The sequence below is a fragment of the Tenrec ecaudatus genome, chromosome 14 (genome assembly GCF_050624435.1).
Source record: "Tenrec ecaudatus isolate mTenEca1 chromosome 14, mTenEca1.hap1, whole genome shotgun sequence".
NCBI lineage: Eukaryota > Metazoa > Chordata > Mammalia > Afrosoricida > Tenrecidae > Tenrec > Tenrec ecaudatus.
Window position 1 is genome coordinate 70,256,023 of NC_134543.1, and position 14,304 is coordinate 70,270,326.

The 14,304-nt window shown below is 45.9% G+C and overlaps 1 protein-coding gene and 1 non-coding gene across 2 annotated transcripts; one reads left to right on the top strand and one right to left on the bottom strand.

Annotated features, from left to right (window-relative positions):
• Positions 1-730: 730 nt before the first annotated feature.
• Positions 731-2,419, bottom strand: INSM2 (INSM transcriptional repressor 2). Its single transcript, XM_075532424.1, has one exon. It carries the CDS (start codon positions 2,417-2,419, stop codon positions 731-733), a length of 1,689 nt encoding a protein of 562 aa, XP_075388539.1.
• A 9,012-nt stretch (positions 2,420-11,431) lies between these two features.
• Positions 11,432-11,595, top strand: LOC142427033 (U1 spliceosomal RNA). Its single transcript, XR_012779872.1, has one exon. It is a non-coding gene; the product is annotated as a U1 spliceosomal RNA (small nuclear RNA).
• The last annotated feature ends 2,709 nt before the right edge of the window (positions 11,596-14,304 follow it).

Here is a 14,304-nt window from a genome sequence, read left to right on the forward strand (position 1 = left end):
GCAAAGTAGCAGAAGGCAAATGATTGGGAGGTTGTCTCAGTTTTAACTCCTTCCAATTCCAGTCAAGTAGCAGCCTCTTCACCTCCACACACTGATATCTGAATGAGGTGTAATACATATAATTGGGGTGGGGGGGAGCAGTTGACGGGGAAATCCCACACACACCCCAAAGCAGCAAACATTTCGTATTTTCTATCGCCAGACACAGGTCTTTAATCTTATTTTCCTCGTGTAAATTTGGCACCAATCACATAACTTGTAATTCACAGAATATACACGGAAGATAATCTGACCCTATCGAGACAGAGACTATGTAAGTGCCTGCGAGGGCAAGAGAAGAAACACGGGTGACTACCACTTCGGGTAACTCGAATCCTCGGTAGACATTCAGACATGCACGCATTCACTGCGCCTTTCCATAGGAATTACAAGCCATATAGGATTCGTTAGGTTCGCCGTGGCCTGTGGGTGAAATCCTATTTCGTGGGGAAAGTGAAAAGGACTTAAGCCGACCGGCTCCGCAAGCAAGCGGAATGTGTGTACCGTAGACATACCTGCTCTAGAGGGGTTTGACCTTTTCCTGTCCGCTCTTCCAGCGCAACAGCGACTGGGAAAATACTCCTAGAGCCTTGGGGGAGAGAGAACACCTTAGGGACAGAGAAGGGGAACTTGCAGGTTGAAGAAAGACCTCCCAGGCCAACCTCGCCACCTCCGAGCGAGGTCTCCAGTCTCAGCAGCCGGGCCGCAGCGGCATCTGCAGCAGCAGGACCTGCCGACTCTCGGAGGGATGGCACTTATTGATGTGCCGGGTCAGCCCGGGGGAGCTGAAAAAGGTGGACGGGCAGTGCTTGCACGAGAAGATCTGCTGCGCAGCCCCATCGGCGGTCCCGCCAGGGCTGGGCGCCTCGGGGGGCGCCCCCGCCAGGGCCGGCAGGAGCAGCTCCTCGCGGACGGCGTGCCACAGCCGGTGCTTGTCCCGCACGTCTGCCGACGGGAAGTGCGCCCCGCACAGCGGGCAAGCGAAGGCCAGCGCCGCGCCGCGATCCGAGCCGAAGCCCAGCGCCAGCGGCCGGCCCGAGCCCGGCTCGTGAGTGCCCAGGTGCTTGCGCAGATAGGCTTGGCGCCGGAACTTTTTGTGGCAGTAGGGGCACACGAAGATGTCGGAGCCCCCGCCCCCGCTGGCACTGCCCGGCCCTGGCCCGCGGCGGCCCAACACGCCCTCGGCGTAGGAGACCTGCGGCCGCAGCGGCTCGGGGTGCGGCAGCCCCGGGAGGCCGGGGCGCGGGGCGCTGTCCTGGTGCTGATCCGCGCCGGCGCTGTCCCTGGCCGCCGGGTGCTGATCCGCAGTCCGCTCGGCGCGGCCGTTCTCCTTCCCCTCCGCCAGCAGAGAGGCCAGGGGCCCGGCGTCCGGGCCCGACGAAGACGACGAAGGCGGCGGCTTCCCGTCGGCGGAGGAGGCCGCGGCGGGGTTGGCGGCCGCCGGACGCGGCTTGTGCCAGCGGCGATGGGAGGCGAGGTTCGCGGGGCAGCTGAAGACCTTGTCGCACTCGGGGCAGCGGTACTCGACGCGCACGATGCGGGAGCAGCGGTGCTGCGCCAGCGCGAAGGGGTCCGCGTACGGCTCCTTGCACAGCTGGCAGATGAACTCCCCCAGCGGCGTGCGGCTACTCCCCAGGCCCCGCGCCGGCGCTCCGGGCTCCTCCTCTTTGATCCTCAGACCCAGCACGGGGGACGTGGTCACCTCGTCCGCGAAGCTCAACTTCCGCATCGCCTTGGGCTTCTTGACGCCCGCGGCCGCCAATCCCGACGGGCAGCCCGGAGGCAACTTGGCGCGGCGCTCGCTGCCGGCCGCCCGCTTCAGGCCCTGCAGGGCGGCCGCGAGGGGCGCGGGGTCCGGCTGCAGAGTGGGCTCCGGGAACGGCGCCCGGAACGGCAGCAGGAACTGCTCCCCCGAGGTGGGGGCGGCTGCTGGCGCCACGGAGCAGGAAAAGGCGGCCACGGCGGCGGCGCCCCCGGGGAAGGACTCTGCGGAAACCGGGGAGCTGAGGCAGCGCTCCAGGAACGCCCGGCGCAGCTCGGCGCCCGCCGGTTTCGTGGGGCTGGGGCTGGGCCCGGGGCCCTCGCTGGCGTCCGCCCGCCACTCCGCGCCTTCCCGTCCGCGCGACCCCGGGCTCACCCCAGCCGCCCCACAGGGCGACCCCGACGGTTCCCGGGACGCCTCTGTCATCAGCCCCCTTCCCGGCGCTCCCTCCACGGGGGACACCGCCCGCTCAGCACCGGGTAAGGAGGCGCTCGGAGCCTCCTCGGGGAAGAGCGGCGCCGCCTGGGGCCCCATCAGGGGCGAGCCTCGCGGGGCCGAGCGCACTCGGTACGAGCCGCCCGTGCGTCTGGTTCGCTTCACCAGGAAGCCCCTGGGCATGGTGCGGTCGGGGCGCTCGGGGGCCAGGAGGAAGGAAGGGGCCGCGGGGGGCCGAGGGCGGGCTAGCACCGCAGCTCCGGGAGCCTCGGCGCGGCGGTCATGGCCCGGCAGCCTTTATAGCTGCGACGCGGGCGCCCGCGGGCCGGCTGCCGCCTGGCTGGAAGGGCCAATCAGGAGTGGGAGCGGGCGTCGGGGCGGGGCTTGCGCGTGGCGGGGCTCCCGAGAGCAGACGCCGCGGGCCGCTGCGAGCGCCCCTGCCCCGCCTCAGGGCGGCCGGCTGAGGGGCCGCGCCCGGCAGCCGCCCCGCGGCGCCCAGCGTGCGAAGCCCCGAGAAGGTGAGGGCCGAGGGGGCGGTGAGCGCGGCGCTCCATCTCAGCCGCCTCCAAGGACCAGCCAGACGGAGAGGGCGTCGCGAGGCGGCCTCCGCGCAGGCGGAAGTCTGGTCGCCCGCCAGAAAGTGAGTTTGACAGGATATCACACACACGCGCCCCCCCCCCGCATCCCACCCCCCACCCAGGCCGGGGAGAGCGGAGGGAAGGGGAGCGGGCCCAGGGCGGCCACGGGCCGGGCGTCCGCCGGGGAACGGGTTAACGGCGTCCGTCCTTCCGTATCGAGCTGCCGAGAAGCTGCGCGAGCCGCAGGGCGGCTAATTCCGCCGGCCCGTGCCTGCACTTGACGGTGGGAGCACGTCTGCCGTGCAGTATCGATCAGCACGGCGAGTGTCGGTGATACTATGAGAATCCATCTGGGAAGAAGGGCTCTCAGGGCGGGCGATCGTGCGTGCTGGCAAGGCCCTGGAGCTCAGGACGCCGGCGCGTGGCGGCGCCCTGGTCCCCGGGGGCTTAGCCCTGCTCCCTCTCAGAGGGGAGCAGAAGTGGGGCGGGAAGAGCAGCCTCCGATTTTCCTCTCTCCTCGGGTAAAGTGGTTGCGCTTGCACACACCTTTCCCTTGTGCCACCGGGAGCCATGTTTAGCATGGAGATCGAAGGAGAAGGACTGCACCCTTGGCAAGAGCTAGCTGCACGAGGGGCGTACACGCCATCCATGTTCAGCAAGCACCCCCTGCAGTGTGCCCCTGCACGGTGGGAATCACTAGGAGAACTTTGAGAGTTGGCAATACTGGCTCATCAACTGGACAATCACAATTTTAATAACGTGACAACCAATCCACGGTATAGATAATAAGCACAATTGGAGATCAAGGAGGGGAATAAAAACTATGTCTAACTCTCCTTGCTAAAGGAAAGTGGAGGAAAAGACTGAAATAGACTGTAGCACAACAGATTTAGTCATTTTAAACAATCCTCCCTCCTAATGAATGAAGAGTGCTTACATGGAGAGCCTTACTTTTGAAAAGATTTGGAAGTAAATAGGAGTTTGGATGCTAACACCCACATCAGCAGTTCAAAACCATGTGCCGCACTTCGATAGAAATATGGGGCTTTCTACAACAATAGAGCCACAGTCTTGGAAAGTCAGTCAGCTCTTCGAAGCCCTACAGGGTCGCTAAAGTCGGCTTCCACTCAATGGCAGTGTGTTTAGTTTGGGGTTTATACAGTCACTATGAATCTGAATCGACTGCATGGCATCTACCAATACTACCAAAACATGCATTGACTGTGTTTTAGGCCCTCTGCTTACGTAAGCTGCTCATCTCTCACACAAAAACGAAATGTTATTACTTTCTCTTTTAGATCAGGGAACTAAGCCATAGAAAGCCAGATGATTAACAAACATCACCTAAGGCCCACCTGCAGAGGTAGGGCTAATTTCAAAGGCCAGACTTTCCACCACAGCAGTTGCTTCTAACTGCCCCCACCCCAATCACAACTCACAACAAGAAATAAATTTTAAACCACCATTTAAAAAAATTTTAAACCCAGGATTGATGAACCTATATAAAGACAGCAAGTAGAATAAGGGCTTGGGGGAAGAGTCCAGTGGTGGAGTGGGAGTGAGGGGAGAGAATGTCAAGGAGTCCACATAGAAAAAGAATGTTTGGAAATGAATTTGGTAGCAATAGTACAATTATGCTTGATGTGATTGAACTATGGAATGACATGATATATTTTTTAAAAACACAAGGGCAGTTCTACTCTGTCCACAGAGTTGCTATGAATCAGAATTGACTCACTGGCCATGAGAGATGGCAGCAAATAGGTATCTGGTGTAAAATTTGTTAACCAGACAATTAAAAGCAATGTGAAATCACACATAGCTGGGGTCAAAATTTGCCTGCATCAAGTTAAAGTTTCTGCAATAATTTCTTGCATACTTTTAATGCATTCTTGAAGAAGTTTTGCTTCAGTTATCAAGGTTCTTCCGTAAGGGGAGTGATAAAAATAATTTGTGATAAAATAAAAAGAAATACATTTTATAGAGCATGTGGATGGAAGTAACTGAAACAAAGGTTTTACACCAGGTACTGTGCCTGCTGGTGTTTTCTATGCAATTATGTTATATTTCACTTTTTAAAATTCTAGTCATAATAAATTATACCATAGCTCTCTAGTGGAAAACATTGCTGTTTGAAAACACTGCTATTGTTTCCTCTTCTATGAATTTATATAAACTTAAATAAAGTAAACTAATATACTACTTTATCATAAAAGTCAATATTCTGAATCACTGCTTAAAATATATATGAATTGATGTTAGTAAACTTATTTTTCCAAATTGATCATTTCTGACATGTAAGTTCATGAATGGCTTCTAAATGAAGGTCTCACTCAGTTCTTCTCTTTTGCTCTTTCCTCTAATAGCCCAGACATATTGTATGAAGTGGAAAATCTAATGTAAAAAATTTAATACTTTACTATTGCCCTTTTTCCAGAGGAGCCCCCCGCAAGCATAGTAATTTGTAACAACTGCTATCTAATATTTTTAACAGATGCCATATTTCCAGCGGATCTTGTTATCTTTGAACCAGTATAACTTCAGAACATTTCTGGACACTGGTCCAGCACTGTGTGTCAGTAGCTTTAAAATAATGTTGATACACTTGAAGCTACTAATTTCTCTTTTAATAAATCATCCAAGAGAAAAATTTATACACAAGGATGTTCTTACAGTGCTATTTATAATCACAAGGAATTAAAAATCACCTTGACTAATCCATAGTGAAACTATTATAGATGGTTTTTTAACCAAGAAAATGCAATGAGTTGTATTCTAGAATGTCAAGTAAACACAGCAGATTGCAAGTTGATTTCATAATAAAAACATACTTACAAAAGAACAACATTATTTTTAAACCTCTAAGGAATATGCTCGAGATCACCCTAGTTAGAAATTTTCATCTTTTCAATTTTGTTTCTGCAACTTTTGTTAAAAATTTCTACAATCAGCATATATTACTCCGATAATCAGAGAAATATATACAATGTAAAAACTACTTTAAGTCCTTTCTGGTGTTACATATGGTAACTATCCCCTAGGGCACTATTGTTATTGCATGTAGAAAGTCTACCTTCTGGTCCAGTGTGTCTTGTTTAAACATGATACGTTCCTTTTAAATGTATAGTATATCCTGATGGCTGGTGAAGAAATGACAATCCAACATCAGATGAGAATTGCAAAGTAAATTCACCAGGGTCATCTGTTTGAAATATGACCCTGAAGAGAGGTGGGAAGCCTCTCCATTAGAGAAAATTTTGGATATGAGACTATGAGTTGAGTGGTAAAAGGTGGGAGAAGGACAAGAACGAACTTAGATGTGTAGTCACCATTTTCAAGGTCTGAGCACCTCTTCCTCCATTTACCTGCTTAGGAATAATGATAAATAGGCAGTCCATGACAAAACTGTGAACTATTTACTTTTTAAAATCTATACCCTTTCTCTTGACAGTGATTTGTTTTTCCCTCTTTTAAATTTTATTTTTAGTGTTGTAGAACTCCCGTAACACAAAATTCATTTAAAAAAAAACAAACGCATATCATTGTAAGTGAGGGTGAATGCAGAATGGAGACTCAAAGCCCATCTCTAGGCAACTGGACATCCCCTTACTGAAGGGTTGTGGGGAGAAGATGAGCCAGTCAGGGTGCAGGGTAGCAATGAAGAAACATATAACTTTCCTCTAGTTCTTAAATGCTTCCCCCCCCCCCAATTCTACCTTACAAATCTGGCTAGACCAGAGGATGTACGCTGGTACAGTTAGCAACTGGAAACACAGGGAATCCAGGACAGATGACCCCTTCAGGACCAGTGGGGAGAGTGGCAATACCTGGAGGGTAGAGGGAATGTGGGGTGGAAAGGGGGAACCAATTGCAAGGATCTATATATAACCTCCTCCCTGGGGGATGGACAACAGAAAAGTGGGTGAAGGGAGATGATGGAAAGTGTAAGATATGACAAAATAATAATTTATGAATTATGAAGGGTTCATGAGGGGGGGGGGAATGAGGAGCTGATATTGAGGGCTCAAGTAGAAGTCAAATGTTTTGAGAATGATGAGGGCAACAAATGTACAAATGTGCTTGATACAATGGATGGATGTATGGATTGTGATAAGAATTGTATGAACCCCCAATAAAATGATTTCTTTAAAAAAAAAAAAAAAACACTGCCTCATAGCCACCCTATAGGACAGGGTATAATTGTCCTCTGTGAATTTCTGAGATGAATTCTTTACTGGAGTAGAAAGTCGGCATTTCTCCTGCAAGTGGCTGGTGGTTTCTAAGTGCTGACTGTGTGGTTATCAGCCCAACATGGGTAGCCGCTATGCCACAGGCTGCTTATGCTATTCAGCAGCTTGTCATATGAGAAGGGCTTTTGCAGTCATCACCACAATCAATTTTAGGACATTTTCCTCTTTCTTATACTCATTGCTAGTTCCCCATTTCCCCCCAACCTCCCTTATCATGTCCATCTCACTCGCTGCCATTGAGTTCATGCTGACTCAGAGACTGTTAATGATTTATGGGAGCAGAAAGTCCAGCTTTCTCCTGCAGAGCTGCCAGTGGTTTCAAACTGCCGACCATGCAGATCGCAGCCCAACGTGTAACCACTACACTGCTATAGCCTTGCATAATTATGTGTGAGGGTTGAATAGAGGAACAAATTCATAGACACCTGTATGTACATAAGAGCTTTATATCGAAGAGTAATTGTATATTATAAAGTATTATGGCAACAGATGGACATTGGGCCTCCACTCAAGTATTCCCTCATTCAAGAACACTTTGTTCTACTAACAGGGCACTCTGAGATGCTCACCTTCCCTGATGACACAATCACTGAAGACAAAGCGAGTGCATAAGCAAATGTGGTGAAGAAAGCTGATGGTGCCTGGCTATCAGAAGATATAGCATCTGGGATCTTAAAGACTTGAAGATAAACAAGTGGCCATCTAGTCGAGCAGTCCACATGGAAGAAGCCCACCAGCCTGTGTGACCGTGAAGTATTGATGGGATCAAGTCTCAGGCATCAAAGACACAAAACAAAACAAAAAAAATCGTATCAATGGGAATGAGAGGGAGAGCAGAGTGGAGACCCTAAGTCCATCAGTAGTCAATTGGACACCCTCTGACAGAAGGGCCACAAGGAAGAGATGAACCAGTCAGGGTGCAGTGTAGCACAGACGAAGCACACAACCCTCCTCTAGTTCTTTAATGCTTCCCCCCTCACCCACCCACCCCACCTCTACTATCATGACCCCAATTCTCTCTTACAAATCTGGCTAGACCAGAACAGGTATACTGGTACAGGTAAGAGCTCACAACACAGGGAATCTAGGAGAGGTAAAACCCTCAGGACCAATAAGGGGAGCAGCAATACTAAGAGGGTAAGAGAAAGGTGGGAAGTAAGGGGGAACCTATCACAATAATTGATATATGGCCCCCCCTCCCAGGGGGTGGACAACAGAAAGTGGGTAAAGGGATACAGCGATTGGTGTAAGACAGGAAAAAGAGAATTTATAAATTATCAAGGGGACATGGGGGAGGGAGGGAGAAAAAAATGAGCTGATACTAAGGGCTCAAGTAGAAAGAAAATGTTTTGGAAAAGATGATGACAACATACGTACAGATGTTTGACAATGGATCTGTGTATGGATTATGATAAGAGCTGTAAATCTGCCAATTAAATAAAATTTTTTAAATGTATATTAAGAAAACATCCCAGCCCCGTCCAAATCAAGTAATAAGTCCAACATTAGCTCATATGCTCAATACCAGTGTATAAATTCCTCGTCAGACTCACACAACGCATGTAATGATGTTGAATGGAGGAAGATTACAAGGCCATTGGGAGGAAAATCTTGTGAATCCAGTGGTGGTGGAAGTATCTCAGTGCTGGCATGGAGCTCCATGTGACTCCTCCTGCTCCAGGACTCTGGCTCCATCAGTGTAGCTCCATGTGGATTGTCAATAGGAATGTCTCACAAGGAGTCAAGCAGAGTCGGTATATCTGGCCTCCAGTGAGTTATTTATCTCCTTCAGGCCTCCAAATAAGGTTATCAAACTGTGACCTGATTGACAGGCTAGACTCCACCCCTTTGCAAGTTGTCAGGAGATTATGTAACTACCACAAATTATTAATCTAATTCCTGGATCTATAGATCTACTTAGCCTGGATTTCATATCCAGAAAAACTTACCAAACAGAATTTTAAAACAACTACAAACTATGACAAAATAAAACAGAGAAAACCTTTCATCAGAAAGAAAGCAGAAAATATTAAAAACCAGAAGAAATTTAAAGTGGGTACAAGAAGAGATAAAATTTAAAGTGGGTACAAGAAGCAATCAAATAATAAAGTATTGCATTTTAACCTAACGACATCTGCCAAATCAACTTTGCAGGGCTGTCTATTTGATAGCGAGGCTATTCACACCCTGAGACTATGGTCTGGGAATTCACCAGAGGCCTCATCCGCATGGAAACCTTATACATGGTGTTGGGCTCCCACTGTCCTTCATAGCCTTCTGAAAATTGGGTGTTCACAACTTAAGTTCTGATGTTGTTCCTCCTCCAAATTTGGATGTTATTTATAATCATTGGATCACCCAGGCTGGTATGCTTCTTCCATGAGAGCTTACTTGACACTTCTTTTAGCCAGCTGCTTCTTTTAAGACTTACAGCCTATTTTAAAGACCTCACACACTATTCTTTCTGTTAGCTGGGCACCATCTTTTATCTTCACCACACTTTATTGATCTCTTCATGAGGATGAATTTCGAGTAGGGTCATGTCTAATTCTTAGATTCGTCATCTCTTTTTAATAATATTCAAAACCTTCATCTGTCCTAAATTCTCTTGGTTTCTTGGTTAAAAAACACATACACATTGGATTACTTCTTGGGCTATTTGCATTTTAAGCCTTCTATCTCTAGTTGTAGGAACCCTGGTGGCAAAGTGAGTTATGCATTGGGATGCTAGACACAAGGTCAGCAGTTCAAATCTACCAGCTACTTCAGGGGAGAATGATGAGGCTTTCTGCTCCTTTAAAGACTTACAGCCTCAAAAGCTCAAAAGGGTAGTTCTATGTCCTATGAGGTCGATAAGAATTCAAGTCAACTTGGTAGCAATGGGTGTGTATAGGTAGTTGTAAGGAACCTTAATGGGGCTGTTTGGTAAGCGTTGGACTGCTAGCCCACAAAACCCACCCGCTTTTCTCCAGGAGATATGAGGCTCACTGTTCCCAGAAAGATTTGCACCCTTGAAACCTCTGTATAAGGCCATGATGAGTTGGAATCAACTTGATGGTAGAGGATTTGGTTTTTTGAGTTTTGGTTCTCTAATTGTGGAATAAATTACTTTGACTTAAATTCAAAAATTTTTGAAACAATAGTAATCAGGAAGTGTATTAGAAAGAAAACTTCTTCTTGCCCTGAAATCATAGTGTGCATATGACAAACTCGGGTTCCTAGTCAAATGTTTAGTTGCTGGAGATTACTCAGAAGAAACTTTATTTATTTTGCCTCCCTGTCCCCTCACCCTGGTTCAGACAGGCCCCAGTAAAAGGTTAGCATCAACTACAGGTAATAGAAGCTTATCATTCTCCCAAAAACTTGGGGCTCAGAAGACCTCTTACAAGGCAAAAATAAAAGTTTTTATTTCTTTCCTAAACCACATTCCCATTTCAATTTTCTTCATCTCTAAAGGGCACCTCCATTCAATTAGCTGTCTAGGCCCTTAAAACCACTTGGCTCAAATCAAACACCTCATAGTCAATCCATTAGCAAATCCTATCAGCTCTATCTTTAAAGCATTTCCTGAATCTGATCACTTCTAGGAATCTCTCACACTGTGTTCTATTTGTTCTCCTTGCTTCCACCCTTGCATTTTGTGGTGTGTTCTTAACACAGCTGGAAGCAAGTCCTATTAGAATATAAAGCTGATTATATCACTTTTAGCTCAAAATCTTCAAATGGCTTCTCAATGCATTTAGAATAGAATGCAAGGTCTTAATTGGTCCTTGGTTATTCCTGAGGCACATCTTCCACCTCTCCCTTCTGTATTCATGGTGTTCCAACCAAGTTGGTCTCTTTACTGTCCTCATCTATACCAAGCACACTCCTGCCTCAACAGCTGCTTCTGCCAGACCACACTGCAGACATGTCTAAACTCACCTCTTCACTTCAGTTAGGTATTTACCCAAAGAATACCACCTCAGGAAGATCTTCCCTGACCACTGTAATGAAAATAGCAGTCATACCCCCACCATCACACGTTATCATTTTCTAGTCTTTTCCTCAGCTTTTTTAATATAGCATTTATTCCTATTGTAAGTAAATATTTATTTGTTGCCTGTTATTCCCCATCATGCTATAGTCAATGAAAAGAAGACCTGTGTTTTGTTTATATCTGTATGACTATGGAGAGTGATGCCCGTCAGATAGTAAATGATTTGATGAATAATATAATGAACCACTGGATTCAAATGAGCATCACTGTTTCTTTCTATTGCATCCTCCACCTGGAATCCACTCTGCCTGAAGACAGGAGAGGGAAGACAAAGTCATAAGGAGCTCCAGATCCTAGGCATCTGAGCATACTTGAAAAGAGAAATTATATACTTACCTGGCAGGGGAGACACCATGATCAGGAAGGTGGTTTTCCTAGGGCGAGGCTCACCCATTGCACTGCGGGTGTGCTGACCCCTGCGATTTCCCCAAATGCAGGAAACTCGACTGCATAATTTGTGGTAGGGGGGGACTGCATTCGCGCTCTCCCCCTGTAAAATAAAAGAAAGAAAGAAAGAAAGATCTGAGAGGGATAAAAAGGTTTTCCCTGCATCCCACATTTAAAGATCTTCTCCACCTTGGCCACTAACTTTGACATGAATCACACCATTCCCTTTCTCTGAAAGCCATTTCCTACAGGGAAAATAAATCTTAGCTTACTCTTAGAGTTTCTACTATCGTAAGCTAAGTAGTGGAGAGACAAGACTGGCAAGATCAGACTGCCGGTATGGAAAATAAGAAATATCAAGCTTTGGGTCTGATTGTTGAGAGCCAGATTATGAGAAGCTTAATGCAGGAGCTTTAGGGATAGGGCACAAGCTTTAAAGTATATAATATTGAGTTCAAACCTCAGCTCCACTACTAGATGTTCATTTCGATCCAAGTGACTTATCCTGATAACAAAATGGAGATAGTAATAATTATTTTATATTGTGATTTAAGCATTAATTGTTTTATGTATATAAAGTGCTTAACAATGTAGGTCACATAGTGATCTCTCAATGATTATTGCTATATATACTCTTATTAAAATGTATAAGATAAGGAAAATTATTGATACAAATTCCAATAATAAATTCTATAGAAATAGAATAATTCATTATATGACTGAATTACCTTTAGTACCCTAATATGATGAAAGACAGCAATGATTAGTCACTCCATTTAATAGGGTCAAATTTAATTTTTTCATATAGTTACAGTAAAATTCATCCCCCTTAATGTAAAATAAAAAAGCAATGTCATTTACTAGGTTAAATCCATGATTTGTAGGAGTAAGACCTGAATTTAGACCCTGGCTGTGCCATTATTATGTGACTTGGACAAGACTCTGGATCCCGTGTCTTCTTATATACGCATAAAAAAACTCACTGTTATTAAGTTGATTTCAACTCACAGTGACCCTAGAGGGTAGAGTAGAACTTTCCCTTTGGGTTTCCCAGACTGTAAATCTTCAAGAGAGTAGAAAGGTTTGTCTTTCTCCCATGGAACAGCTGGTGGGTTTGAACTGCTGACTTTGTGGTTATCTGCCAAATGCTTAGCCCACTCTGCCATCAGTGCCCCTTCAACATGGGCATAGAGGCATAGTATGCTCCATAAATGAGGACCAGTCTGTTGTTTTTTCTGTGGTAAAGACTGTTTTCGGAAGTGGAACTGTGACTGGAAAAGGTAGGCTGGGGCCAGGTTGCAAAGAGGATCTTATAGTACACTAAACTAAGCTTCAATGTCATTCATTGAAAACCACTGATTTTCAAGATCTTAAAAACTTATAAGCAGTCATCTAAGGTGCAAATGCTGGCTTTTCCCCATCTGGAGGAAAGGAGAGCGAAAACAAATCAATGATGCATGGAAACAGTCCAATGGACGAATAGACCACTTAACACCAGTCTCCACAGCCCTAATACCACAAAAATGAGATGGTGCCTGGCTATCACCATTGTCTGCTCTGAAATGGATAACAATAGGAGGTCCTAAATAGAGTGGGGGAAATGTAGAACATACCTCAAATAATAAAGAATAGATCAGACTTAATTCCAAGATCATGATCTTTAGATATCTGAGAAGCCTGGAATCAAACTCACTTCATGGCTCAGCATTCAATCAAGCAATAGAAAGGCCTGTACAAACTGACACCAGGGAGGTATGCCCTCCTTAGAGCAACCAACCACACGACACCGAAATGAGCATTTGCCCGGCAATAAAGTTCAGAAGGCAGACAGGACAGTAAAGAAGAAGAAACGGAAATGGTAAATAGTGGGGAAGAAGGAAAAGTGCTGTTCCAGTGTGGAGATTGGAATCAGTATCAAGAAGCAAAATTTGTATGAATTTTTGAATGTAAAATCAATTTTATAAATTATTAACCAGATTAAAACAATAAAGTTTTTTAAAAAGAAAAAAACATTGATTTTTTTAAATCATTTAAATATAATCAAACCTTTGTTTTGAAAAGATAATGCTAATGGATTTATTATAGTAAAATAAGAGGTTGGTGGAGAAGTTGTTAAGGCAAATGGGATGAGATTTGAAGCAGAGGTCAGCCTAGATAGAGAATATTGCTGTAATTGATAAGTGATGTGGGCCTAATTGTTCAAATATTGAATAGATTTAAATAACTTCTTGATAAACTATGTTATTGTATTTATCTCTATGAGTGTTTTTTCTGCCCACATAATGAAATTGATTACGTAACATTGTAAAAACTTAAGTAGAGATAATTTACAACTTAACTTTTTATTGATTATAGTAGACTATTACCATAGGGATTCACTTCAGGAAACTTAAACAACTGAAAAAGAGTGAACTTAGGTAAAAGAAATGGATTTTCAATGGCATAAGCTGCCATAAAGGAGAAGTGTTTTAATTTCTGTTAAGCTGGGTATCTGATAGTTTTTTTGGGTTTTTAAAAAATAAATCATTTCATTGGGGGCTCTTACAGTTCTTATAACAATCCATACATCAATTGTATAGAGCACATTTGTGCATATGTTGCCATCATAATTTTCAAAGCATTTTCTTTCTACTTGAGCCCTTAGTATAAGCTCCTCTTTTTTTTAACCTCCTTCCCAACCCTCCCATCCTCATGACCCCTTGATAAAATATAAATTATTATTTTCATATCTTACACCATCTGCTATCTCCTGTCACCTACGCTTCTGTTGTTCAAGAGGGGAGGGTGTTATATGTCGATCATTGTGATCAATTA